This window comes from Mobula hypostoma, chromosome 6 (genome assembly GCF_963921235.1).
Source record: "Mobula hypostoma chromosome 6, sMobHyp1.1, whole genome shotgun sequence".
NCBI lineage: Eukaryota > Metazoa > Chordata > Chondrichthyes > Myliobatiformes > Myliobatidae > Mobula > Mobula hypostoma.
In genome coordinates this window covers 38,157,747-38,182,798 of record NC_086102.1, presented here as the reverse complement: position 1 = coordinate 38,182,798, position 25,052 = coordinate 38,157,747, and the positions used below count along the sequence as shown (strand labels likewise).

Below are 25,052 nucleotides of genomic sequence, written 5' to 3'. Positions count from 1 at the left end.
GTTTGTCAGTCTTTGCTTGTGTGCAGTTTTTTTTTGTTGATTCTATTGTATTTTTTTGTTCTACTGTGAATGCCGGCAAGAAAATGAATCAGGGTAGTATATGGTGACATACAAGTACTTTGATACTAAAGTTACTCTGAAATTTGAGTAATATTCTCACTTCCTTGCTATCACACAGGTGCAAGACCATATTTGTTACGCAACATTTTCATATCCTTATGACTTTCAGGTTGATCTTTTAAATGAATTTTGTAATATTTATTAAAAGTTAGTATCTTTGACATTCAATTCATTCAGAAATAGTTCTGAAACATGAGTTATTTTAAGAGAATTTGTTATTTTTAAGTAAAGAATTATCTAGCTGTATCATTACTACCGCAGTCACTAAGATCTTTCAAAATATATGTGTCATTTGCTACTTAAAGTAGTTTAATATCTACAGTGGTTGTTATTTTAAATGGCTTGACCAATCAAATAGATAGAGAAGATGCGGGACATCGGATATGCTTAGAATGGCATATCCCCGTCGTGCGAGAGGTTGGATTGTTGGGAGCTGTGTAGTGTTGCAGTGACTGGTAGTTTTCCAGACAAAGATCTATCACTTACAACCTTCAGCAAAAGAATCAGTGTAGCTTTGAAGCTCAGTCTCTGAGCAAGTACATACATAATGATTGGCTGCGTACCATATATTGTTGAGTAGACTTTGAGCATTTTGCTCTGGATTAAAGTTAGTCGTTGAACGGTTTCTTGCTGCTCATCCTGTAGGTTAGCTGCATTGCATCTGGAAGCTTTTGGAGATGCTGTATAGTGTAGCAGTAAGGAAGGTTCAAGAGAATTATTGCAATCATGATAAAAAATCACCCACTATCTTTGGCTTCCTGAGGAGAGCAGAGGATTCAAAAATCTACCTCCCAGCTCACGGTCTATCAAGTAGTACCCATGCTCCTGCATACGACTGAAGAATCAACAGTAAGTTATCTAAGAAGCTCACGATTCTCATAAATTCAGAGTTCACTGTCTGCCACTGTCATTTTAAACTTGCCAAATGAATAAATGGTAATTATTTGACACCAATTATTTAATAAAATACGTTGAGCAATATGTGAAGCTGTTCCCAATAGTGTATCTTTATTTGACAGAATATGTTCCAGTGGTGAACGTTCACCTTTGAATTCCTTCACTGTAACATCATCAGGAAATGTGATGTTGGCGGTATTAATTTCTGAACCCAAACATATAAATCTGCTTGAAGCAACGGTAGAGTACGTTGAGAAAACAAGTGAGTCTACCTTTACACTGTTACTAGCTATTTAACTTGACAAGACCATTGCCAAGGTAAGTAAGTCTCGTTAACTATATTTGTACTTAAAAACTATATCTGAGAAGAGCAATTGAGATCCTGCCAGTATGCACATATATGATCAGCAGGTAGCCCTCCATGCCCCTCCGATCTATGTACCTATCCAAGCTTCCCTTAAATGTTGTAATTGAACATGCATCCACCACTTCTGCTGGTAGCTCGTTCCACACTTGCACCACCCTCTGATTGAAGAATTCCCCCCCCCTCAAATTCCTCTTAAATATTTCACCTTTCTGCCTATGACTTCTAGTTCTAGTCTCACACAATATGAGGAGGCAAAAGCAATTTGGCCCTTTGCGCCATTCATCGAGTTCATGGCTTAGCTGCTACCTCTTCACTTTATCCCTGGAATATATCACCAGTGGTGTGTAAAGTGGATTTTAGAACACTCAAAACATGGAAGAATTTGTACTCTAACTTCCCTTCAGGTTTTGTCATTTTGGGATGCAATTATGTATTTGTATAGGGGGATCAGCTATACTGGATTGGGTGTTATGTAATGAACCAGAGGCAATTAGGATGCTTAAGGTAAAGGAACTCTTAGGAGGCAGTGATTACAATATGACTGAGTTCAATTTGATAAGGAGAAATTAAGATCGCATGCAGCAATATTTCAGGAAATTACAGTGATATGAGAGGAGATGGCCAAAGAAAATTGGAATGAGATGCTGCCAGGGATTACAGCAGAGAAGCAATGACTTGAATTTCTGGGAAAAATGAGGAAGGTGCAAGACAGATGTATTCCAAGCACAAAGAAACACTCAAATGGCAAAATAGTAGAACCATGGCTGACAAGCGAAGTCAAAGTCAGTGTAAAAGCAAAAGGGAGGCCATACAATAAAGCAAAAATTAGCAGGAAGATAGAGGATTGAGAAGCTTTTAAAAACCTACAGAAAGCAACTAAAATAATCATTAGGAGGAAAAAATGAAATATGAAAGCAAGCTAGCAAACAATATCAAGGTGCATAGAAAAAGATTTTCCAAGTATATATAAAAAAAATAAAAGAGAGATGGAAGTGGATATAGGACCACTAGAAAATGAGGCCAGAGAAATAATAATGGGGAACAAGGAGATGGCAGATGAACTAACTGAGTATTTTGCACCAGTCTTCACAGTGGAAGGTACTAGTCATGTGCCAGGTGTTGAAGGGTGTGAGGGAAGAGAGGTGAGTATGATTACTATTAAAAGAGAGACGGTACTCAAAAAGCTGAATGACCCAAAGGTACATAAGTCACCTGAACCAGATGAGCTGCACCCTAGGAGTCTGAATGAAGTAGAGGTAGAGATTATGGAGGCATTAGTAATGATTTTTCAAGAATCATTGGACCCCCTGGCATGGCTCTGAAGGGCTGGAAAATTGCAAATGTCACTCCACTCTTTAAGAAAGGAGAGAGGCAGCAGAAAGGAAATCATAGATCAGTTAGCCTGACCTCAGTGGTTGGGAAGATGTTGGAGTCGATTGTTAAGGATGAGGTTATGGAGTACTCAGTGACACAGGAAAAGATGGGACAAAGTCAGCATGGTTTCCTTAAAGGAAAATCTTGCTTGACAAAGCTGTTGGAATTCTTTGAGAAGATTATAAGTAGGATAGATAAAGGGGATGCAGTGGATGTTGTATATTTGGACTTTCAGAAGGCCTTTGACAGGGTGCCACACATGAGGCTGCTTACCAAGTTAAGAGCCCATGTTGCCACAGGAAAGTTACTGGCATGGTTAGAGCATTGGCTGATTGGTAGGAGACAGCAAGTGGAAATAAAGAATCCTTTTCTGGTTGGCTGTCAGTGACTAGTGGTGTTCCGGAGGGAGTCAGTCTTAGAACCGTTTCTTTTTATGCTGCATATCAATAATTTAGATGATGGAATAGAAGACTTGGTTGCCAAGTTTGCAGATGATATATAGGGGCAGATAGTGTTGAGGAAACAGGAAAGCTGCAGAAGGACTTAGACAGATTAGGAGAATGAGCAAGAAAGAGGCAAATGAAATACAATGTTGGAAAATGCATGGTCATGAACTTTGGTAGTAGAAATAAATGTGTGGACTATTTTCTAAACAGGGAGAAAATCCAAAAATCTGAGATGCAAAGGGACTTGGGAGTCCTTGTGCAGAACACCCTAAAGGTTAACCTGCAGGTTGAGTCAGTGGTGAGGAAGGCAAGTGCAATGTTAGCATTCATTTCAAGAGGTCTAGAATATAAGAGCAGGGGTGTTATGCTGAGGCTTTATAACACGCCCGCAAGGCCTCATCTTGAGTATTGTGAACAGCTTTGGGCTTCTCATCTAAGAAAAGATGTGCTGGCATTGGAGGGGGTCCAGAGGCAGTTCACAAGGATGATTCTGGGAATGAAAGGGTTATCATATGAGGAACGTTTGATGGCTCTGGGTCTGTACTTGCTGGAAATGAGAAGGTTGAGGAGTTGATCTCATTGAACCCTTTCTTTAGCCAGAGGGTGGTAAATCTGTAGAATTGGTTACCACAGGTAGCTGTGGAAGCCAGGTTGTTGGGTGTATTTAAAACAGAGATTGATAGTTTCTTGATTGGCCACGGCATCAAAGGCTGGGGAGTGGGGCTGAGGAGTGGAAAACCAGAATAGCCATGATTGAATGGTGGAACATACTCGATGGGCCAAATGGCCTAATTCTGCTCCTATGTCTTATGGTTTTATATAAACCTTTTAATATAATGAGTAAAAACCTCCAAAGAGCTTAATCAAAGAGAATTGGACACCAAGCCTATGCCATGTGACCAAAAGGTTATTCATAAAGGCAAATCCTCAAGTATTTCTTAAAGGAGAATGCGGAGAATGATAATTTTTTTTTAGTAGAATTCCCAAGCATGGAAAAGAGCGCTGAACACATCGTGGTCAATGATAAAGTGATTATGTTGAAGATGGACAAGGGGCTGGACTCAGAAGAGCACAAACACTTTGGAGGTTTGCAAGGCTAGAGGATGTTGAAAACTATTTTTGATCTGATGGATTGACCTTGTCAGAACTATTTCCACCTCTCCACAGTCAGTGGGATAGAAATGCATTTATCCATTCTTGTGCTTTTTCTGTTTTCAGCCTGTGGTGGAAATATAACTGCTTTTAACGGGACTCTGATCTCTCCAAATTATCCCCATTACTACCCTCCAAATACCAACTGTGTCTGGAGAATTATGGTAAGTAAGATAAGTCACACAGATTTTTAATTATGTTAATGATCTTTAATGTGTGGTTGTTCTTCATCACTAATTTTAATTGGTTTCTATTTGCTTAATGTAGCTTTTATTTATTCTTTCAATATTATTCCTGAATTAAAGATATACTTCTTTTGCAGTATGCACATGCTTTAACACACCCTAATTTGCTCCATTGCATAAACATCTTGTTGACTTTCATTCAAAATGCCTCTCATTTACCTTTTATAATGAAAATTAATTTTATTTATAATAAAAAATGCTATTTACAAGATTTAATCAGGCAATGCCTTTTCATTCTTGCATTCAAATACAATGCATTACATCAAGTTCAGTTACATTGACCTTTGCCTGTTTCAGTGTTGTCATGTCATAAATAGAATTATATGATCCCACAATCAACAGACCCATTTAAGCTGAACATGTGATTTAAGAAGGGTGGGAGGCAGCAGAAAGGAAATTATAGACCTATTAGCCTGACATCAGTGGTTGGGAAGTTGTTGGAATCGATTGTTAAGGATGAGATTACAGAGTACCTGGAAGCACATGACAAGATGGGCCAAACCCAGCACGGTTTCCTGAAAGGAAAATCCTGCCTGACCTAACCTACTGCAATTTTTTGAGGAAACTACAAGCAGGCTAGTCAAAAGAGATGCAGTAGATGTGGTGTAATTGGATTTTCAGAAGGCCTTTGACAAGGTGCTGCACCTGAGGCTGCTTGGCAAGATAAGAGCCCATGGAATTACTGGGGAGTTACTAGCACGAGTGGAGCATTGGCTGATCAGCGGAAAACAGAGAGTGGGAATAAAAGGATCCTATTCTGGCTGGCTGCCGGTTACCAGCGGAGTTCCACAGGGGTCGGTGTTGGGACTGCTGCTGTTTACAATGTTTGTCAATGATTTGGACTATGGGATTAATCGATTTGTGGCTGAATTTGCTGATGATACAATGATAGGTGGAGGAGCGGGTAGTGTTGAGGAAACAGAGAGCCTGCAGAGAGACTTAGACAGTTTAGGAGAATGGGCAAGGAAATGGCAAATGAAATACAATATTGGAAAGTGTATGGTCATGCACTTTGGTGGAAGAAATAAACAGGTAGATTATTATCTAGATGGGGAGATAATTCAAAATGCAAAGATGCAAAGGGACTTGGGAGTCCATGTGCAGGATACCCTAAAGGTTAACCTCCAGGTTGAGTTGGTGGTGAAGAAGGCGAATGCAATGTTGGCCTTCATTTCTAGAAGTGCAGAATATAAGAACAAGGATGTGATGTTGAGGCTCTATAAGGCACTTGTGAGACCATATTTGGAGTATTGTATGCAGTTTTGGGCTCCTTATTTTAGAAAGTATATACTGACATTGGAGAGGATTCAGAGAAGATTCACGAGAATGATTCCAGGAATGAAAGGGTTACCGTATGAGGAACGTCTGGCAGCTCTTGGGCTGTATTCCCTGGAGTTCAGGAGAATGAGGGGGGATCTCATAGAAACATTCCAAATGTTAAAAGGCCTGAACAGATTAGATAGGGCAAAGTTATTTCCCATGGTAGGGGATTCTAGGACGAGGGAACGACTTCAGGATTGAAGGACGTCCATTTGAGAAGAGAGATATGGAGAAATTACTTTAGTCAGAGGGTGGTAAATCTTTGAATTTGTTTCCAGAATAGCTGTGGAAGCCAAGTCATTGGGTGTATTTAAGGCAGAAATAGAGATGTTCTTGATTAGCCAGGACATCAAAGGGTATGGGGAGAAGGCAGGGGAGTGGGGATGACTGGAAGAATTGGATCAGCCATGATTGAATGGAGGAGCAGACTCGATGGGCCGAATAGCCTACTTCTGCTCCTATATCTTATGGTCTTTTGAACATTGGTGATAACTTAGAAGAGGAGGATATGCCATAAATATCATTGTCATTGATGGTGGAGCTCAACGCTGTATGCAAATGACAAGGCTGAGTGAGGCATTTGCAAATAATTTGTTAGAAGTCCCAGTTGAATGATCCCTCTCACTTTACTACTGGTCAGCAAGGATGATGAAGAATAAGACTCCAAGAGATAATATAAGACATTTTTTTAAAAATTGCAGATTTAAATATTTAACCCATAAAACATTAAAATAAAATGAAGGAAAATAATTAAAATACCTACAAAAACTTACCATTTTACAGAAGGCTGCAGGTGCCTCAGACCCTCTCTTCAGTGAATGCCATCAGAGTGAACAGAAGCCTTTGGATTTCTATGCTAGGACATGTGTAGAAACCTGAGAAAACCTTGGCTGGGATTTAGCAAAAATAATTTAATTTAACATTAAAATACAGTTTGACTGCAAATATGTCAAAATGATGTCACTGCTTTTATCAGTCATTAGTAATTAAGCAACATATAAATTCAATCCTGATAAGTGCGCAGGGAAGAATGGTAGGACCCTAGTAATATTGAGAACAGTGGGGCTTTAGTGTGAGTCCAAAGATCCCTTAAGGTTGTAGCAAAGATAGGTAGGAGTGTAAATTAGACATACGTAAAGGATTGGTGGCCTTCATGTCCAAGTGTACACACCGTGAAAATAAACTTCTTGCAACAATGGCACAGTATATTACAAACATGACCAACATAAGTGAACAAAAACTTAAATCAACTTAAATCATATGTTACACACAAATTACATGATTCATAACTTCAGCTGTAGCATCGAATATAGGAGCAGGAATGTTATAGTATAGCTTTGTAAAGCATTGGTAAGTATTCTTCTGGTATATTGTGTGTGGTTTTGGGTGCCACAGTATAGAAAAGATGTGATCGCTCTAGAAAGGGCGCAGAGGAAATTCACCAGGATATTAGCTGGAATGGAGTGTACCATTTATGAGGAGAAACTGGATAGACTTTCTTTCCTCGTGGACTGGGGAGGGCTAAGAGGAGACCTAATAGTGGGGTACAAAATTAAGAGGGGTATAAATTGGGTAGATGGTAATTAACTTTACCCCACAGCAGATGTAACCAGAGGGTATATGGTTAAGGGAAGGAGTAAGAGATTTAATGGGCTTTCAAGAAATATTTTTTTTCACTCAGACCAGATGTTGTTTGGAATGTGCTCCCTGAGAAGATGGTAGAGACAGAGACCATCACAACATTTGAAGAGATATCTGGTCAAACACTTGAAACACCAGTGCATAGAAGACTAAGGGACAAGTGCTGGTTAATAAGATTAGTATGGACGGCTACGTGGGCAGGGGTGGAATGAAGTACTTTTTTTCCCGTGCTCTATGACTCAAAGTTGGGGGGCAGTTTATTTTTCTTGTAACACACGAGATGCTACTTTAAAAATTGCAAAACATTCCTTCAAAAAAATTAATATCCATTTTCTGTTAGTATTAGGGCAAATTAAGCCCGCCCATTGCTAGAGCATTTCAATAGCCTGACAATGTTTGTTGTTTAATCTTGTATGCTAAAGCAAGTTACCCAGATAAGGCAGCAGTGAACAGGCAAGGAAAAGGGATGAAAGCAAAGGATGGGGCAGCACGTTAGGCGCAGTAGGGTAGTGATTCGCACAAGGCTTTACAGTACAGGCAATCCGGGTTCAATTCCTGTTGCTGTCTGGAAGGAGTTTGTACGTTCTCCCCGTGATTGTATGGGTTTCCTCCTGCAGTCCAAAGGTGTATCAGCTGGTAGGTTAATTGGTCATTGTAACTTGTCCCGTGCTTTGGCGAGGATTAAAGCGGGGGATTGCCGGGCGGTATGGCTCAAAGGACCAGCAGTGGCCAATTCCCGGTTGAATCTCTAAATAGATAAATAAAAATAAAGGGAAAATTGAAAAGGAGGTCTTTACTTTTCCATACAAGAATGCAAATGTATTACAAAACACTTTGGGTGGAAAGAATGAAAGGAGTGGTTGTTCAGGTATTGGCCTTTCACCCAAAGAACAACAACCTCACGTACTTACCAGGCTAATTGTCCGTAATAAATAAAAATGAAAACAATTCTGAAACTGTCAGTGGGTTAGGCAGAAGAGAAACAGAGATAATGTTCAGATTGAAAAGCCTTGTTCAGAGCTGGGGATGAGAGAAATGAAAACAGTTTTAAGTTACAGAGATGGTAGGAAAGGGTGCATGGGACATAGCAAGTATTTCTGATAATGTGAGGCCATGGTTGCCATAGTGATAAACTGTTGTAAGTTGAATACCTCAGAAATGGGTCCATCATGTCCATGCTGACCTCTTTGTGCATGTACATAACCCCATTTGCCTGAGTTAGGTCCAAAAACTTCTAAACATTACCTCAATGTCTCTGAAACAGAGGAGTTGTATCTGATTCCGCCTCCCCCAACAGCAAGTTTCAGATGTCAACTACACTCAGCATAAAAACGCACTCCTCTGCTTGTGTCACCTTTAAAATTCCTGCTTGTCTCCATGTTTTGCTATCCCTACCATGGAAAAGAGTTCTGACTACCTCCTCGAGGCATGCTTCTTATTGGAGCACACAGAAGGTAAACACGAGAGTCTGCAGATACTGGAGGAAACACCAAGTTACTCGAGGAATGCAGTAGGTCAGGTAGCCTCTGTGGGGTGGGGAGAGGGGAGGGGAAGGGAGGGGAACTACACAGACAGGACAATCGACATTCCATCCGGACTGGAAGAGTAGAGGGGAAATGGCCAGACGAGGGGGAAGTGATAGAGCAAGAGCTGGCAAGTGAGAGGTGGATCTAAGTGATGAAAGCACCTCGTATTTCCCCTGGAAAGTCTACAACCAAATAATATCTATTTGTTTATTTAGCAATTGTGGAGTAGCCCCTTCTGGCCCTCCAAGCCACAACGCCCCAGCAACCCCGATTAACCCTAACTTAATTACGGGACAATTTACAATGAACAATTAACCTAGCCAGTACAATGAGAGGAAACTGAAGCACCCGGGAAAAACCCATGCATTCCACAAGGAGGACATACAAGGACCCCTTACAGATCAGTGCTGGAATTGAACTCCAAACTCTGGAATCCCCTGATTTGTAATAACATTGCACTAACTGCTACGCCACATGGCACCACGAATATAAATGCTAATCCTCCAAGTTCCAGTAACCCAGTCTCTCTTTTGTGCCTTTCTCTCTACATCAGGACCAGGAGGGTGCTGTTAAATTACATTTTCAATTCCACTTACTCTCTTAAAACAGAATAAGTTTAGTTGCCAAAGTTGAGGCTCCAAAGACTCATAATGAACTTACTCTCTTTAGTATTTTACTTTCTGTGGTTTCTATCTTGTGTCAAGGTGCCAGATCCAAACTTTCAATTCCGTATCCAGTTTCCAACTCTGAAGCTGGAAGGTGTGCAGCCAGACTGTGAGAAGGACTGGATTTCTGTAAATGGTATACGGTATGTTTGCAGAAGGGGCATAATGCATTTTCTGAGTTTAATAATACAAAAAAAGTCTTGCAAAGCATGTCGTTCCTTAGTGGGACTAACTTGGGATAAATGTTTTCCTGACATTGGTAGATGTTTGTTGCTGTTAGAATTCCAGAATTTTGGTCAGTGTACTGTGTGGGTGAGTTTATATTTGTTTTTGTTAGGAGTTCAATCTTGATGTGAAATAATGGATGTAACAATTAGCCAGAGTTTTAGAAAGGAAGTCTAGAGATGATTTTTATTATTAATAATTTTAATAAGTTTATTAAAAGTAATGTCAAAATATCAAATGTAGGATTGTTATTTATTTACATCAAAATATTAAGTGCCCTTAAACATTATAGTTTGTATAATGTATTATTCTCCATATTCTTAATCTTTAATGTGTTTTAAAAATGGGATGACTATAAAGATCTACAGAAACTTTAAAGGTATTGGAGTATAGTGAACAATTCTAGTCCTTGTGGTTCAAGAATATTGTGGCACAGATGCAAAGAGGATTTTCTGCAATCATGTCTTAATTTTGAGGATGAATTGAACAGGCCAGGCTCTTGCCTCCAGAAAAAAACGCAGGTCAAGGGTTATACTGATAATGAAATTATAGAAAGATTGATACAGTAATTATAGAGAAGAAGATTTCCACTATTCCAGAAATCTTGTGTATATTTGTTCGTAAGAAATCCATTAGCAATTCAGGAGAAACATTTTTACTTGGGTGGTGATTAGAACATGGAACTTACTACAATGAGCAGCTATTGAAGCTTGGAGGAAACCAGGTGTACACAAGGCAGAAAGGAATAGACAGGTAAGCTAGTTTATATCATTTGAAGTAGGCTACCGTGGAGCATCAACACAAGGACTGTATGAGCTGCTTGAGCACTGAAAATACCATTTATCCCATCTAGAAGTCATTCACACATTGATCACTATCTCATATGTACAAATAGTTGTATATACTATTTATTACAAATTACTATAAATTGCACATTCAGATGGAGACATACCGTAAAGATTTTTACTCCTCATGTATGTGAAAGATGTAAGAAATAAAGTCGAATACAGACAACTATTTCTAGATATCAGTCATCAATATTCCATTCAATAATTTGAACCGGTATTCTGATGCCCAACTACGAACAGGTCAATAGGTGTCCATTCTCCATCTTTTTCATATTTGTTTACTGTGTTGTAAATATCAAAGCATTTCTTTATCACCTCTTTTCAAATCACAAGTATCCAGTTTCCTCACAACTCGTTCTGTTGAGGTAAAGAATTAGATGAAGGGAAGAAACTCGGTAATACACACAATGTGCTGGAGGAGCTCAGCTGGTCTCGGCCCAAAACATCGACTGTTTATTCCCATCCATGGATGCTGCCTGACTTGCCAAGCTCCTCCAGCACATTGTGTGTGTTGCTTTAGATTTCCAGCATCTGCAGTACTCCTGTGTCAGTAAATAGGATGAAATAGTGGAAAGGATGGATAGAAACATAGAAACATAGCAAGCCTACAGCACAATACAGGCCCTTCGGCCCACAAAATTGTGCCGAACATGACCCTACCTTAGAAATTACTAGACTTCCCCATAGCCCTCTATTTTTCTAAGCTCCATGTATCTATACAAAAGTCTCTTAAAAGACCCTATCATATCCGTCTCTACCACCGTTGCTGGCAGCCCATTCCACACACTCAACACTCTCTGAGTTAAAAAACTTACCCCTGACATTCCTATGTACCTACTCCCCAGCACCTTAAACCTGTGTCCTCTTGTGGCAACCATTTCAGCCCTGCGAAAAAGCCTCTGACTATCCACAAGATCAATGCCTCTCATCATCTTATACACCTCTATCAGGTCACCTCTCATCCTCCGTCGTTCCAAGGAGAAAAGGCCGAGTTCACTCAACCTGTTTTCATAAGGCATGCTCCCCAATCCAGGCAACATCCTTGTAAATCTTCTCTGCACCCTTTCTATGGCTTCCACATCCTTCCTGTAGTGAGGCGACTAGAACTGAGTACAGTACTCCAAGTGGGGTCTGACCAGGGTCCATTATAGCTGCAACATTACCTCTCAGCTCCTAAATTCAATTCCACGATTGATGAAGGCCAATACACCATATGCCTTCTTAACCACAGAGTCAACCTGCGCAGCTGCTTTGAGCGTCCTATGAACTCGGACCCCAATCTGTGGATTGGCCTGTTGATAGGTTTCTCTTGCAGTCGTCCTCTGCTTTAGCACAGGGCTTGAACGTCTGTCACACATTCGTTTCTCAGCTATTTTCATCTTATGCAGCTAGTTTTATGGATGCTATCAGCAAAATACTAATGTCAGCCACAACATTTTACATATACACTCAGTAGCCATTTCATAGCTCCCTCCTGTATCTAGTAAATGGTCACTGTGTATGTTCATAGCATTCTGCTGCTGTAGCCCATCCACTTCAAAGTTTGACCTGAGTGTTTAGAGATGCTCTTTTGCACACCACTGTGTGTTTATTAGGGTAACTCAAGTTCAAGCTTAATTGCCATTCAACCATACATGAATACCCATGAATACAGCCAAACGAAAATTACTTCAGAGCCAAGGTGCAGAACACAGTACCAACGATCATATACAGCAGGGGTCCCCAACCTTTTTGACACCGCAGACTGGTTTAATTTTGACAATATTCTTGCAGACCGGCCGACGGAGGTGGGGGTGGGGGTGTTAATCACGACTGGAATATAGGTGATAAGTCAACTATAAATCACTTATAAGCGGCTAATACGCTCAATTTTGTTTATAAAAGGGTTTATCTAACGAATTTAACATTAAACACACTGCGCATATTTTCCTCCCATGAATATAGTGATAAGTCAATTATGTCACTTGTAAGTCAATAGCATCATAATATTTTAAGTAACATTTGGATATTAAACAGACAGCGCATATTTTCCTCGTATGAACATATAAAATCATTGCAACACACCAATATCGCTGAATCAGTGGGAGCCCTGGGCTTGTTTCCCTGCAACAAGACGGTCCCATCGAGGGGTGATGGGAGACAGCGATACTCGAATGGGGTTCCTTGTGTCCAGTCCATTCCGCAATTTAGTTTTCATTGCATTCATTGCAGAAAACCCCGCTTCGCAGAGATATGTTGGAAATGGAAGCAACGTTTTCAGTGCTTTCGTGGCTATCTCAGGATATTCAGCCTTGACTTTGATCCAGAATACCAGCAGAGATGTTATGTCAAACATACTTTTCAGCCCACTGTCACTTGCAAGCTCGAGGAGTTGATCATCTTCCCACGCTAACATGGATGATTCACCGGGGACATTCACAAATGGGTCACAGACCCATTCCTTTGCACATCTTGGGTAATTTGTGGTTGGGAAGTAACGCTCGAATTCTGTCGACAGCGAAGATAGGTGATCGCGCACCAGCTGTGAGAAGGACAGTGCACCTCAGACTCTCCCAAAATCCCAGCTAATGTTGGGAACATGTCAAATATGCCCCTGTCCACTCGCCATCCCCCCAGTTCCAGTTTGGCTTTGAAAGCAGACACTTTATCTGCCAACTTGAAGACAATTGTCATTCTCCCCTGAAGTGACAAATTGAGTTCATTGAGCAGGTTGAAGATGTCACACAGATAAGCAAGTTTTGCTATCCATTCTTCGTCACTGAAGTGTGCTGCTAGTGTGACTTTTTTCCTGAAAGAAATCTCTGTAGCTGCTCTCTTAACTCAAACACCCTGGCCAGAGCTCTCCCCCTTAATAGCCACCTGACTTCAGTGTGTAACAGAAGGCGCTTGTGCTCTGCATCCATTTCCTCACAAAGCTGCTCAAACAGATGTGAGTTAAGGGCTTTTGCTTTGATGTGATTGATAACTTCAACAACATCACTCAATACGCTGTTAAGATCAGGTGACATTCTTCGGTTAACCAGCATTTCCCTGTGTATGACACAGTGTGTAGACTGGCATTCAGGAGCAACCTCTTTGACTCGGGTAGTGAAACCAGACAGCCGTCCAGTCATAGCTGCAGCCCCGTTTGTGCATATTCCAACACAGAATGACCAGTCCAGTTTGCCTGACATGTAGTCATTCAAAGACTTGAATAGTTCTGCCCCAGTTGTGCTAGTTGGCAGCGGCAGTGCATACAACATATCCTCGTGCACATCGTCTTGAAATATATATCGCACATAAACCAGCAGTATTGCCTTGTTGTCGACATCAGTAGACTCGTCGACCTGGAGAGCATACCATGGTGACTTGTTAAGTCATTCCAACAGCTGTGCTTCGATGTCCTCCGCTATGTCATCGATTCTCCTTTAAACTGTGGTAGCTGAAAGAGAAACCTGTGCCATCTTGTTAGCTGCAGCTTCTCCCAACAGTTCACAGCACGTGTCCTGGCAGCCGGCAGAATCAATTCTTCACCAACAGTGAAAGGCTTCTTAGCCTTAGCAATACGGCTAGCCACTAAGTCCGACGCTGTCAGAGCAGCAGCATTTGTGGAGCTGGTGGCCCTCAGCACTTGCTTCTGTCCCGCTTGCTCACATTTTTTCCGCTCAAATAACTCAACGGGTTTGTCTTTAAGTGCAGGGTGCTTGGACTCAAGGTGCCGAAGCAGTTTTGAGAGCTTCATTGCTTCATTAGACAGCTTGTCTCCACATATCACACACAAGGAGCTGAGCGTGTGAGTCACCAGTCGCAATAAAGCCATATTTTATGTACGACTCATCGTATTTTCTGTTGAAGGAAGCTTTTTTTTGGCAGTCTCGGCCTCTGCTGTCTCTGCATTATCATCATCGTTAGGCGTTTTATGTCCCCACCACCTCTTCCGAAGAAACTCTCAAGCGACATTTGTTTTTCACTCATTAGGTAGTTGTAGGTTATACCAACTGATGACCCAGTGTGCGTTCAAGTTCAACAGTGGGCGTGACAGGGAATGAGGAAAGGTGCAGCTGACTCGTATCGTTTCATATCGCCAAATCATATCGTTTCCTCGCGGCCCGGTAGCACCAGCTTAGCGGACCAGTACCAGTCCGCAGCCTGTACCTATTATACAGCACAGATACGTATAATACTTGTAAGATGGGTAAACAGGCAGGTAAACATACAGTCACACATAAAAAAATATATTGGGCCCAAGTCCTATAAATTGATGGTGCATGGTTGTTATCAGCCAGAATAAGCAGTTCTCAGCAGTCCACAAACAACCATACACTCACAATCCAGCCTGTCATTCCATTGATCAAACACTGGAGGGCAGCACCAACAGGAGGGCCCAGCCTTTCTTACTGCCATCTTTCTGTCAGCTTGAGCCAGTATGGCCATTCTCCACTGATCTCTCTCGTTATCAACATGTTTTTACCCACAGAACTGCCACTCACTGGATTTTTTTTGTTTTTCACACCTTTCTCTGTAAATTCTAAGAGACTGTCATGCATGAAAATCCCAGAAGAGCAGCAGCGGCTGAGATACTCAGACCACCCCGTCTGGCACTAACAATCATTCCACAGTCAAAGTCACGTGGATCATATTTCTTCCCCTTTCTGATGTTTGGTCTGAACAACAATGGAACCTCTTAACCATGTCTACATGCTTTTATGCATCGAGTTGCTGCCACATGATTGGCTGATTAGATGTTTGTATTAACAAGCAGGTGTACAGGTGTACCTAATAAAGTGGCCACTGAGTGAGTACAGTTGAGAAAGAATAATCATGTTGATGTTTTGAAACGGCATTCAAAGTAAAACTTAACAGAGAAGAATCTGTTATCCAAGTATGAATATGGCCAAGATAATTTAGATGCATTCGAGTGTCTGATTATTTCATAAGCCATGGGTGCAAATTTAAGTATTTCTTAGGGCTGTTTTCTCGAGTTCATTCTTGTGCAGCTGAGGAAGCCTCTGTTTCTTTATTCACCGATATTACCTGGTGATATTATTATTCAGGTTTGCCAGAAGACTCAGTTTTATTTCAGACCCTTTCCAAATGATTGCAATGGGCGTTGCTGGCCTTTGCAGGTTTATCTACCATCAGATGAGCTGTACTAATGAAGAATGGTTTCAGAAGTCTTTCTAATATCTGCATCAATTGCATATTGATGGGTGAATAATTATGAACTAATTAAACACCATTTTAATTTTCAGATTACTTCCTAATCCATTTCAATTTTGATTGCATAATTCATTGCTAATTAGCCATGGCAGCTGAGTAGCTTCGTCTCTTCTAATTAAGAGAATGGTAACATATTACATAATGAATAAAAGAGTTTGACGGTGTAAGTGGTGTGAATTATGCAATCAGATAAAAGCTAAAGCAAATTGTCATCAATAACTTGTGTAATATATGTGTTATGTAGTACTGCATAGTCTAAAATTACCTAATCTGTAATGAAATTGTAAGTATATAAAGATGTGTTATTTTGAATGTAAGATTGCATTGCCTCTGATTCTTTGTCCAGCTACTGTGGTGAACACGACAGGACCGTAGTGGTTCCCAGTGCATCCAGCACCCTTACCGTGAAGTTTCATACAGATGCTTCTGTCAGCAGTGTTGGATTTCGTGCTGAATACAGCAGCTTCAATCCTGCAGGAGGCAAGAACCTTCAACGATCCTGTTATAAAATAGAGAATGCATTCCTCAATTGTCTTGGCTAATGATGAACGTTTTGTAAAATGTATTTCATTCACCTGCAAATAAAAGCTTTAATACATTGCATATCACAATTTAAGATGAGTGGGTATGAAGTGGTAGAGTTCTAGTTTTGGCCTTTAATCTATCTTGCTTCAGATTAAAGGCAAAAACTAGAATTAGGCACCATTTACCCCTGCCATTAAACAACATGAAATGTCAGACAAAATTTACATTTAAGGAAAGCAAATCAGAAGCTGAATTGGCAGTTATTGGGTGCAATAGCTAATACCCCTGCAATAAAGGGGTTCTCCTTTTCCCAAATCTCTACATGCTCTGTTTTAGAATGAACCTTAAACACAAGAGATTCTGCAGATCTGGAAATTTAGTGCAACACACACAAAGTACTGGCAGAACCTAGCAAGTCAGGCAGCATATATGGAGGGAAATAAACTGATGACGTTTCAGGCTGAGAGCCTTCCTCAGGTCTAGAAAGGAAGGAGGAAATGCTGGATTAAGAAGATGGGAGAGGGGGGAGAGGGGAAGAAGGGATGGGTCATTCTTACCCTCGGCCATTAGGATCTATGGTGTGTCAATCTGCAGCCGGGGAAGTGATGACCCCCCTCCTGTTAGACTGGGGTAACTTATTTTTTATTCTTTCAATATTTCTACATTTGTATATCTGTGCACTTGTGATACTACTGTGACACTATAATTTCCTTTGGGATCAATATCGATCTAAAGTCTGGCAAATGATAGGTGAGATCAGATGAGTGGGAAGACGGATAAATGGGGGAGAGAGAATGAAATAAGAAGGGGATTGGGAGGGGATTGGTGTAAGAAGAATTGGTGATGAAGAATGAATCTAATTGGAGAGGAAAATGGATCAGGGAAAGAGGAAGGGAAACAGGGAAACAGAAAGAGGTAATGGGCAGATGAGCGGAAGAGTATGGCTGAGAGGGTAATCAGAAAGGGGAATAGAAAAAGCACGGTGGAAGGTGGGAGGAGAAATTACCAGAGGCTGGAGAAATTGATGTTCATGCCATCAGGTTGGAGACTACCTAGACAGACTATGAGATGTTGTTCCTCCAACCAGTGTTTGGCCTCATCATGGCCGTAGAGGAGGCCATGGGCAGACGTAGGCAATTTCTTAGGGACAGTGAGAGACAAAAAATTGTAAGCATTAAATAGTTCTCCTCTTCCTTCAGCTAATATATTCTCCAAATGAATCAATTTGCAGAATGCCAAGGAATGCACACTTGTGGGGATGGGAGATGTGAGCTCATGAGCAACAAGTGCGATGGCTGGGTTCATTGTAAAGATCGAAGTGATGAGCTGAACTGTGGTAAGTTAAAGAGCAATATTTATCATAGAGCAGTTTCAGTTCAAATACACAAAATTGAGTCTTTTTGTAATAAAGGAATGTATCAACTGATTTATTTGTAAATTTGTAAAGAGATGTAGGTCCTATGATTGTCTCATTTTGGTCAGATAATCCCCCCCCCCCCCCACCAGGCCATTGTTGTTGATGTATCTGCATTAGTTGTTAATCACTTCACCAATGCTAAGTCACATTTTTAGAAAGTTCTGCTTTCCAATTGTAGCAATGTGACCAATTATTCAAAATGTTGCTAAACAATTCTTCTGCAAAGGGAAATAATATTAATTCACCACATCATAATTTTAAAGAAACATAAACAGATGATTTGATGCAAGCACAAATTTAAACAGATAATTGATCAGATAAGGTAGTTCTGTACTTTAGGTTAAACGTTGGCAAAATTCCCTTGGTAGAAATTAGATAAAGCTGCAGGAAAATAGTGGAAAACAATTCACAGCAGGAAAGAATTAGTACACAGTTTTAAGGTCTGGCACACTTTGCCAATGACTATCATTTTCAGATTTATACCTCTTGCATTGTGCCATGCCAACCTATAATTCAGTCTGACCAAGCTCTCCCAACCACATGACCTCCCAAATGGTCACATGCAGCTTCATTCTTTTCAGCAGCTGATGCATAGTGTTACAGCAGAGGTCATTCTAGTACCCTGATTTAGTCATTGCAATGTGCTTTGATCTGGGATACTTTAAACCAATAAACAATATTCTGGTGACATTGCAATCAGGGAGAAATATATAGCAAAACAAGTTAATTCCTTTGCCTCGTTGTGACAACAGCAGGTGCATCTTAGGAAAGAGAAACTTGGAAAGAGTGAATGGGACCTCCCACGATGCCTCTCCTTCCCTTTCTCCCATAGTCCACCTCCTCTTCTATCTGATTTCTTCTTCTCCAGCCCTTTACCTTTTCCACCAATCACCTCCCAGCTTTTTACTTCACCCCCCACTCCCCCACCTACCTAACATCACCTATCATCTTCTAGCTTATACTCCTTCCCCTCCCCCACCACCTTATTCTGGCATCTTCCCACATCCCTTCCTGTACTAATGAAGGGTCCACTGTTTATTCCTCTCCTGACCTGCTGAGTCCCTCCAGAATTTTATGTATGTTGCTCTGGATTTCCAGAATCTGCAGAATCTCTTGTGTTTAAGAGTGATCCGTGCAGAAACTGCAAAATGATGAGGCCTCATTGCTGGAGTAGTTAGAGCAGACTAGAAAATTTAGTGAAAGAGTGAGAGAAGGAAAATATGTATGTGGTTTTAATTCTGTCAGATTTAGTTTTTGTTGGTAGAAACATTTCCAAATTTTCTATACATTTGTAAATATTATTTTTCAATATTCAATCTGAAAGACATATTTCTCTCTGTGTCCATCCACGTACATAATACCCATCTCCCAAAGTGTAGATTTGGGTCAGCTAAGATTTTAGAAGTCCCTACTAAGACTTGCGTCTGATTTTTGAAGACACAAGTCTGCAGATGGTGTAATCTAGAACAAAAATTAACCTGCTGATATGCTCAGAAGTTCGGGCAGCATCTGTGGAGGAAAAGGAATTGCCAATGTTTTGAGCTGCGACCCTGCTTCTGGACTGATGGATGGTCAATCTGACATGTGATTTAGTGCAACTCCACTTTTAGATTTAGCTGGGTTAATGTTTGAAGTTAGATTGGATTCCTTTGGACTCCACTCACTTCCCATTATACCCATTCCACAAAGCAGCTATAGGAATGTACACTTTTCCAAGCTTTCAGTCAATCTTCCATTAATTGATGAATCTTTGTTGACCTGCCTTTCCCAATACCTTTGGAAATTTATGCATTATATAACTTCTGGATTCTCTTTAGAAGTTTGGTTGATCGCTGAGCTTGGCAAAATTATATTCTCTTCATCGCCAGATAAAATTAACAATATAGTTTCTGGTCTTAAATCAAGAAACCATATGTTTGAGGCACACAACCAAATCCTCTTCAGCTGCTTCTCACCTGCTCTCTACCTGGCCTGTTTCTAGTGTGCACGTCGGACCAGTTTAGATGTCAGAATAACATGTGCAAGCCCTTAATATGGGTCTGTGATGGAGTTGATGACTGTGAAGATATGAGCGATGAAGCCAATTGTGGTAAGAAACTTTGTTTTTCTTTGTGGAAAGCACAGTTTTAAATCAATTTTGATTAGGCTGTTTTTCAAACAAAATCAGTTCAGCATCTGCTAAACATTTCTTCTAGACTTATTGGGCTGAATTGCATTAAAGCATTGCCATTGGTCAGGTGTATCTTGCCACAATCCTCAACTCCCGAGTCCCAGCGACTATACTTCACTAGGAGTTTAGTCTAATCAAGTCTAACCAAGAGATTTGGCATGTCAACAAATACACTCAAAAACTTATATAATTGTACTGTAGAGTGCATTCTGACAGGCTGCACCACGGTCTAGTATGGGGTGTGGGGTACTGCACAGGACCGAAAGAAGTTGTAAATCTAGTCAGCTCCATCTTGGGTACTAGCCTACGAAGTACCCAGGACATCTTTAGGGAGCAGTGTCTCAGAAAGGCAGCGTCCATTATTAAAAAAATCCAGCACCCAGGGCATGCCCTTTTCTCACTGTTACCATCAGGTAGGAGATACAGAAGCCTGAAGGCACACACTCAGTGATTCAGGAACAGCTTCTTCACCTCTCCCGTCCAATTTCTAAATGGACATTGAACCCGTGAACACTACCTCGCTGTATCAATATATATTTCTGTTTTTTTTGGTACTATTTTTAATCTATTCAATATGCATTGAAATTACTTATTTATTTATTATTTTTTTCCCTCTTCTTCTAGATCATGTATTGCACTAAACTGCTGCTGCTAAGTTAACAAATTTCATGACACAATGATAATAAACCTGATTCTGATGTTCACAGCCCTGAATAATAGATACATTAAACAACCCTAGACACATACATTAACTAATAAATGAATACTATTTAAATTAAAGTTTTTAAAATAAACCTTCGCTTACCCTTTGCGTGCAGAAATGTACCTGGCTCCCCAGCTCAGGATATTGGTGGTGAATCCGGAGGCAGAACACGAGATCAGGTGCAGTCACATATCACGTCCAATGTGATTAGTGAGCTGACAAGAAAGTGTGGAAATTGCTGACATAAGCACTGTAGATCCATAAACACTATCTGCAAATACAGAAGAGAGGAACTTCACATCCCATCTGATACTCGGATCATAAAACACAGACAAAATTGTAGAGTGGGAGTATAAAAATGCAATCAGTATTCCAACAATGATTAAATACTGTATATTTTAAGCTTTATAACCTACAGATGGATTTGGTGTATTCCCATTACAGCCATAAATACAATCTGTTTCTTTTACAGCTGGGTCAGTAGTGCAGCAGAAGGTGGTTCTTTTGTGCAGTTCAATCTGTCAACAGTGCTTCTTTGCTCACTGATCTCAGCAGCTCTGTGGTAAACCATATATATATGTTGTAACTGGGTTAACTGTCTGGACACGCCCCTCTGCTGACTGCCCCTGTGGCTCCTCCCACAGTGTCCTGTATAAAGGTGTTTCGCCTTGCCCCTCCCCCTCAGTCCAGGGGCAGACACTCACCGTGGGGGTCGTATTGTACAGTGAATAAAAGCCTTTCAGTATTTTACCAAACCTCAGTCTTTTGGAGTTATTGAAGGTGCTTCAGGCTCACCATGGGACACACAGGGAGATGGTGTGGAGAAGTGAGACCCCTAGTCAGTGATCTGTATCATTTTATTTCAGATCTTTTTGAAGTTGTCATTTGATTAGTTTGTAATTATGTACCTCAGTGAACCGCACTATTTCAGAGTGTATTATGTTATAAGATTTAAAAAATGCATCTCTTGAAAAGGTATTAATGGATGCAGGCGGTTGTTATTTACAGAGGATAGGGAACCATCAATTGCAGAGATCAATTTTGTAAGGTTTATTTCACTAGATTTATTTTACAATGCAAAAATATCCATTGAAAGACCCGATGGCACTCTGCTACAAACTTTTGAAACTGAATGTAAGTATAAGCAACACACACCAGATGTCATTTATTTGGGTATCTTGAATATTGATGTTTTGTTTCTGGTCCACTTTCAGATTGTGCTGCCGGATTCTTTGCATGCCACCGAAACAGTTGCATGCCCATTAGTGCCTTATGTGACGGAAACATTGACTGTCCTCATGGCATGGATGAGGCCGATTGCGAAAAAATAGGTAAAATGGGATATCCTTAGCCTTGCCAAGAACAAAAGAAAGAAGAACAAAAGGAGTCCATTGTACCCCTTAATCCCCCCTGCACCTGAGAGGAACATAGCTGACATTCCATGCAAACACCACTGTATCGCCCAGTCTCCATATCTCCCGGTTCATCTACTGGCCCAAGATTTATTGATCTTAGTTTTGAATGAAGGCAATGGAAAACCATCCAATGTCCTCTTAGGCAGAGATTTTGAAAGGTTCCCAAAGCTGAGTGAAGGAATTTCTCATTTCAATCCTAAATTACTTTTAAACTAAAATTACTTTCAGTCTGCATTCTGGCACCAACATTTAAAACTATTGTTATTTATATGTAACAGGGAACAATAAAAAAGCAGAGTTTAATTTCACTTCATTTAACCCTAACTTAGAATCTGCAGTTTTGAATGCAATCAAGTGCTGGGCACTGTTGCTTACTTTTATTTTGCTTATGGAACATGCTTCTATTTATGAACTAACAAAAATGGAACTTGCAGGGTTGTGAATCCGAGTTAAAGCTCAAGAATACAATATATTGGAGGACACATACTCTCAAACATTTGTTTTCACATTGTTTTACTAGGGGACTTAACTGACATAAATAGATTTACTCAGCTACCAATGAAACAAGCAAATAAACCTGAACCTAGCAAACATTTTCAATTTATATGTTCAACACTTATAACCAATAAAATTCTATTTACTGGGATAAATATGTTAGCTTGAGCTCATCTGTTAACCATTCTCTATCTTCAGACGTCAGTAATACTAATTCTGCTTCCTCTACTCTTTGTTAGATGTGAATTGTACAACTAACACGTACAAATGTGCTGATGGAAAATGTATTGTCAAGCCCAATGCAGAATGCGATAAGGTGCAGGATTGTTTAGATTTAAGTGACGAACTTGATTGTGGTAAGTCTTGGAACTTTCTAACAGTTTTTACTCATCTGATACTGCATAGGCAAGTGAAGTAGAAGAGAGTTTACATTTCAGCATTAGTATGTAATTTGAAATATTTAAACACAGAAGCTGTCAGTTATCGCAATGCATCAATTGAAATTAAAGTGTACACCGGTGTCTTTTGGCTTGAACCCAAGTTGTTATAGTTTTGGTGCTTGTTGAAAATTCCCCTTCCCTTCATTTCTGTAGAAGATAGAGGGCAGAGTAGGTGCAAAACCTCCACAGACTGCACCAGTGAGGATTAAGGACGGTATTGTTAGGCCAGCCATGATTTCAAGACCATCAGTAGCCGCAGAAGTATGATGTCAACGGACATATTATATTAAAATATGTATACAAATATGTTTGATCCAGGGGTTTCTCGCAATTTGTGCATACTGTTCCATGCCTTATGTTCCATGGTACCAAGCCTTACCAATGGATGAATAGTTAGTGACTGGCTGCCAGGCAAATGATACCTTTTATTACACACAAATTCCATGCTTTAATTCTCACACCAAGGCTAAAATAGGAAATAGAGACAAATGGCAGGTACAGGGTATTGGGTGAGAGAGTTCCTGTTGAGCTTTAACAATCCTTTGGGTGGCTTGAGCTTTTTAAAAGCTGATGCAAACCTAGGAAAGTGGGCAACTTGGTGATTGGTGGGCACACTGTTTGATGTTGCAGTGGAGCTGCACATCAGCACTTAGTAAAAAGTAGGACTTTGTGATAAAATGTCATTAAAACTAAATTTAGTAAATCAAAAAGGATAGGTGAAATATATTACGTACCTTCTGTTATCATGTATTCCTCTGGGTGAAAAGTAGTGTGGTTTTCGTCATTGTAAAAAAAGTTTATAAATTCAAAATATATCCAAACAGTCATTGACAATATAGCAAAAGTTTTAAATGAGGCTTATTAACTTATTAGCTTGTTAGTGTAACGTTATTCTGATGCACTTTGTGCCTAGAAATTGGATGTAGTAGACTGCTGGTGCTAAGATTCTGCAGAGAATGATCCTTGGGAGAAGGAGGAGGATAGCTATGAAAAGATGGGCGAGTGAAAATAAAAGAGGAATTGAGGGTGTTTCCTGTTGAGGGGAATACAGATATTGGGAAGTTGGTTAGTTTGCCAATTAGGAAGAGAGGGCTGGGTGAGAAACTGGTTGTTATTTTTGAAGTGGAACCAGGAGGAGAATTCCACAGCTACTGAATGCCGCATTCAAGAAAATATTTGTAAATGCGTCTTTCTAGCAACAGTCTATATGTCGATCTGCTTTTCCCAAATACAACCAGGTTTAGGGCATATCAGTTTATGAAAGGAGTAATTAATGCATATTGAGTCCTGCATCCATTTCTGATCACCTTGCTATAGAAAGGATGCCTTTAAACTAAAGAAGGTTTAAAAAATAGATTCATGAGGCTATCACTATAAGACCATAAATCATAGGAGTGAATTGTGTCATTTGGCCCAACATGTTTTCTCCACCACCTGATCATGGCTAATTTATTTCCCCTCTCAACCCCATTCTCCTGTCTTCTCCCCATAACCCTTGATGCTCTTTAACCTTACTACTCAAGAAACTATCAACCTCTGATTTAAATATACCCAATGATTTGGCCTTCAGTGCCATCTGTGGCAATGAATTCCACAGATTCACCACCCTCTGGCTAAAGAAGTTCCTCCTCATCTCTGCTCTAAAGGAACATCCTTGTACTCTGATAGCGTGCCCTCCCGTCCTAGACTCCCCCACTGTAGGAACCATACCCTCCATGTACAGTCTATCTAGACCTTTCAATATTTGATAGGTTTCAATGAGGTCCCTCCTTATTCGTCTGAACAGAGTCATCAAACACTCCTCGTATGTTAAACCTTTCATTCCTGGGATCATTCTGCTGATGCACCTGATTTTAGCTTCT

At 40.3% G+C, this 25,052-nt stretch overlaps 1 protein-coding gene across 1 annotated transcript in view; it reads left to right on the top strand.

Moving 5' to 3' along the window:
* Positions 1-1,252: 1,252 nt before the first annotated feature.
* LOC134347776 (suppressor of tumorigenicity 14 protein-like) overlaps positions 1,253-25,052 on the top strand; it is a 60,580-nt gene continuing 36,780 nt past the window's right edge. Inside the window, exons 1-9 of the mRNA XM_063050181.1 lie at positions 1,253-1,279; positions 4,180-4,290; positions 4,423-4,520; positions 9,793-9,896; positions 16,372-16,505; positions 17,782-17,886; positions 19,949-20,056; positions 22,055-22,171; positions 22,990-23,106. Of these exons, the coding sequence (XP_062906251.1) occupies positions 4,194-4,290; positions 4,423-4,520; positions 9,793-9,896; positions 16,372-16,505; positions 17,782-17,886; positions 19,949-20,056; positions 22,055-22,171; positions 22,990-23,106 (880 nt within the window). The 5' untranslated portion in view covers positions 1,253-1,279; positions 4,180-4,193. The remainder of the gene's footprint in view (positions 1,280-4,179; positions 4,291-4,422; positions 4,521-9,792; positions 9,897-16,371; positions 16,506-17,781; positions 17,887-19,948; positions 20,057-22,054; positions 22,172-22,989; positions 23,107-25,052) is intronic.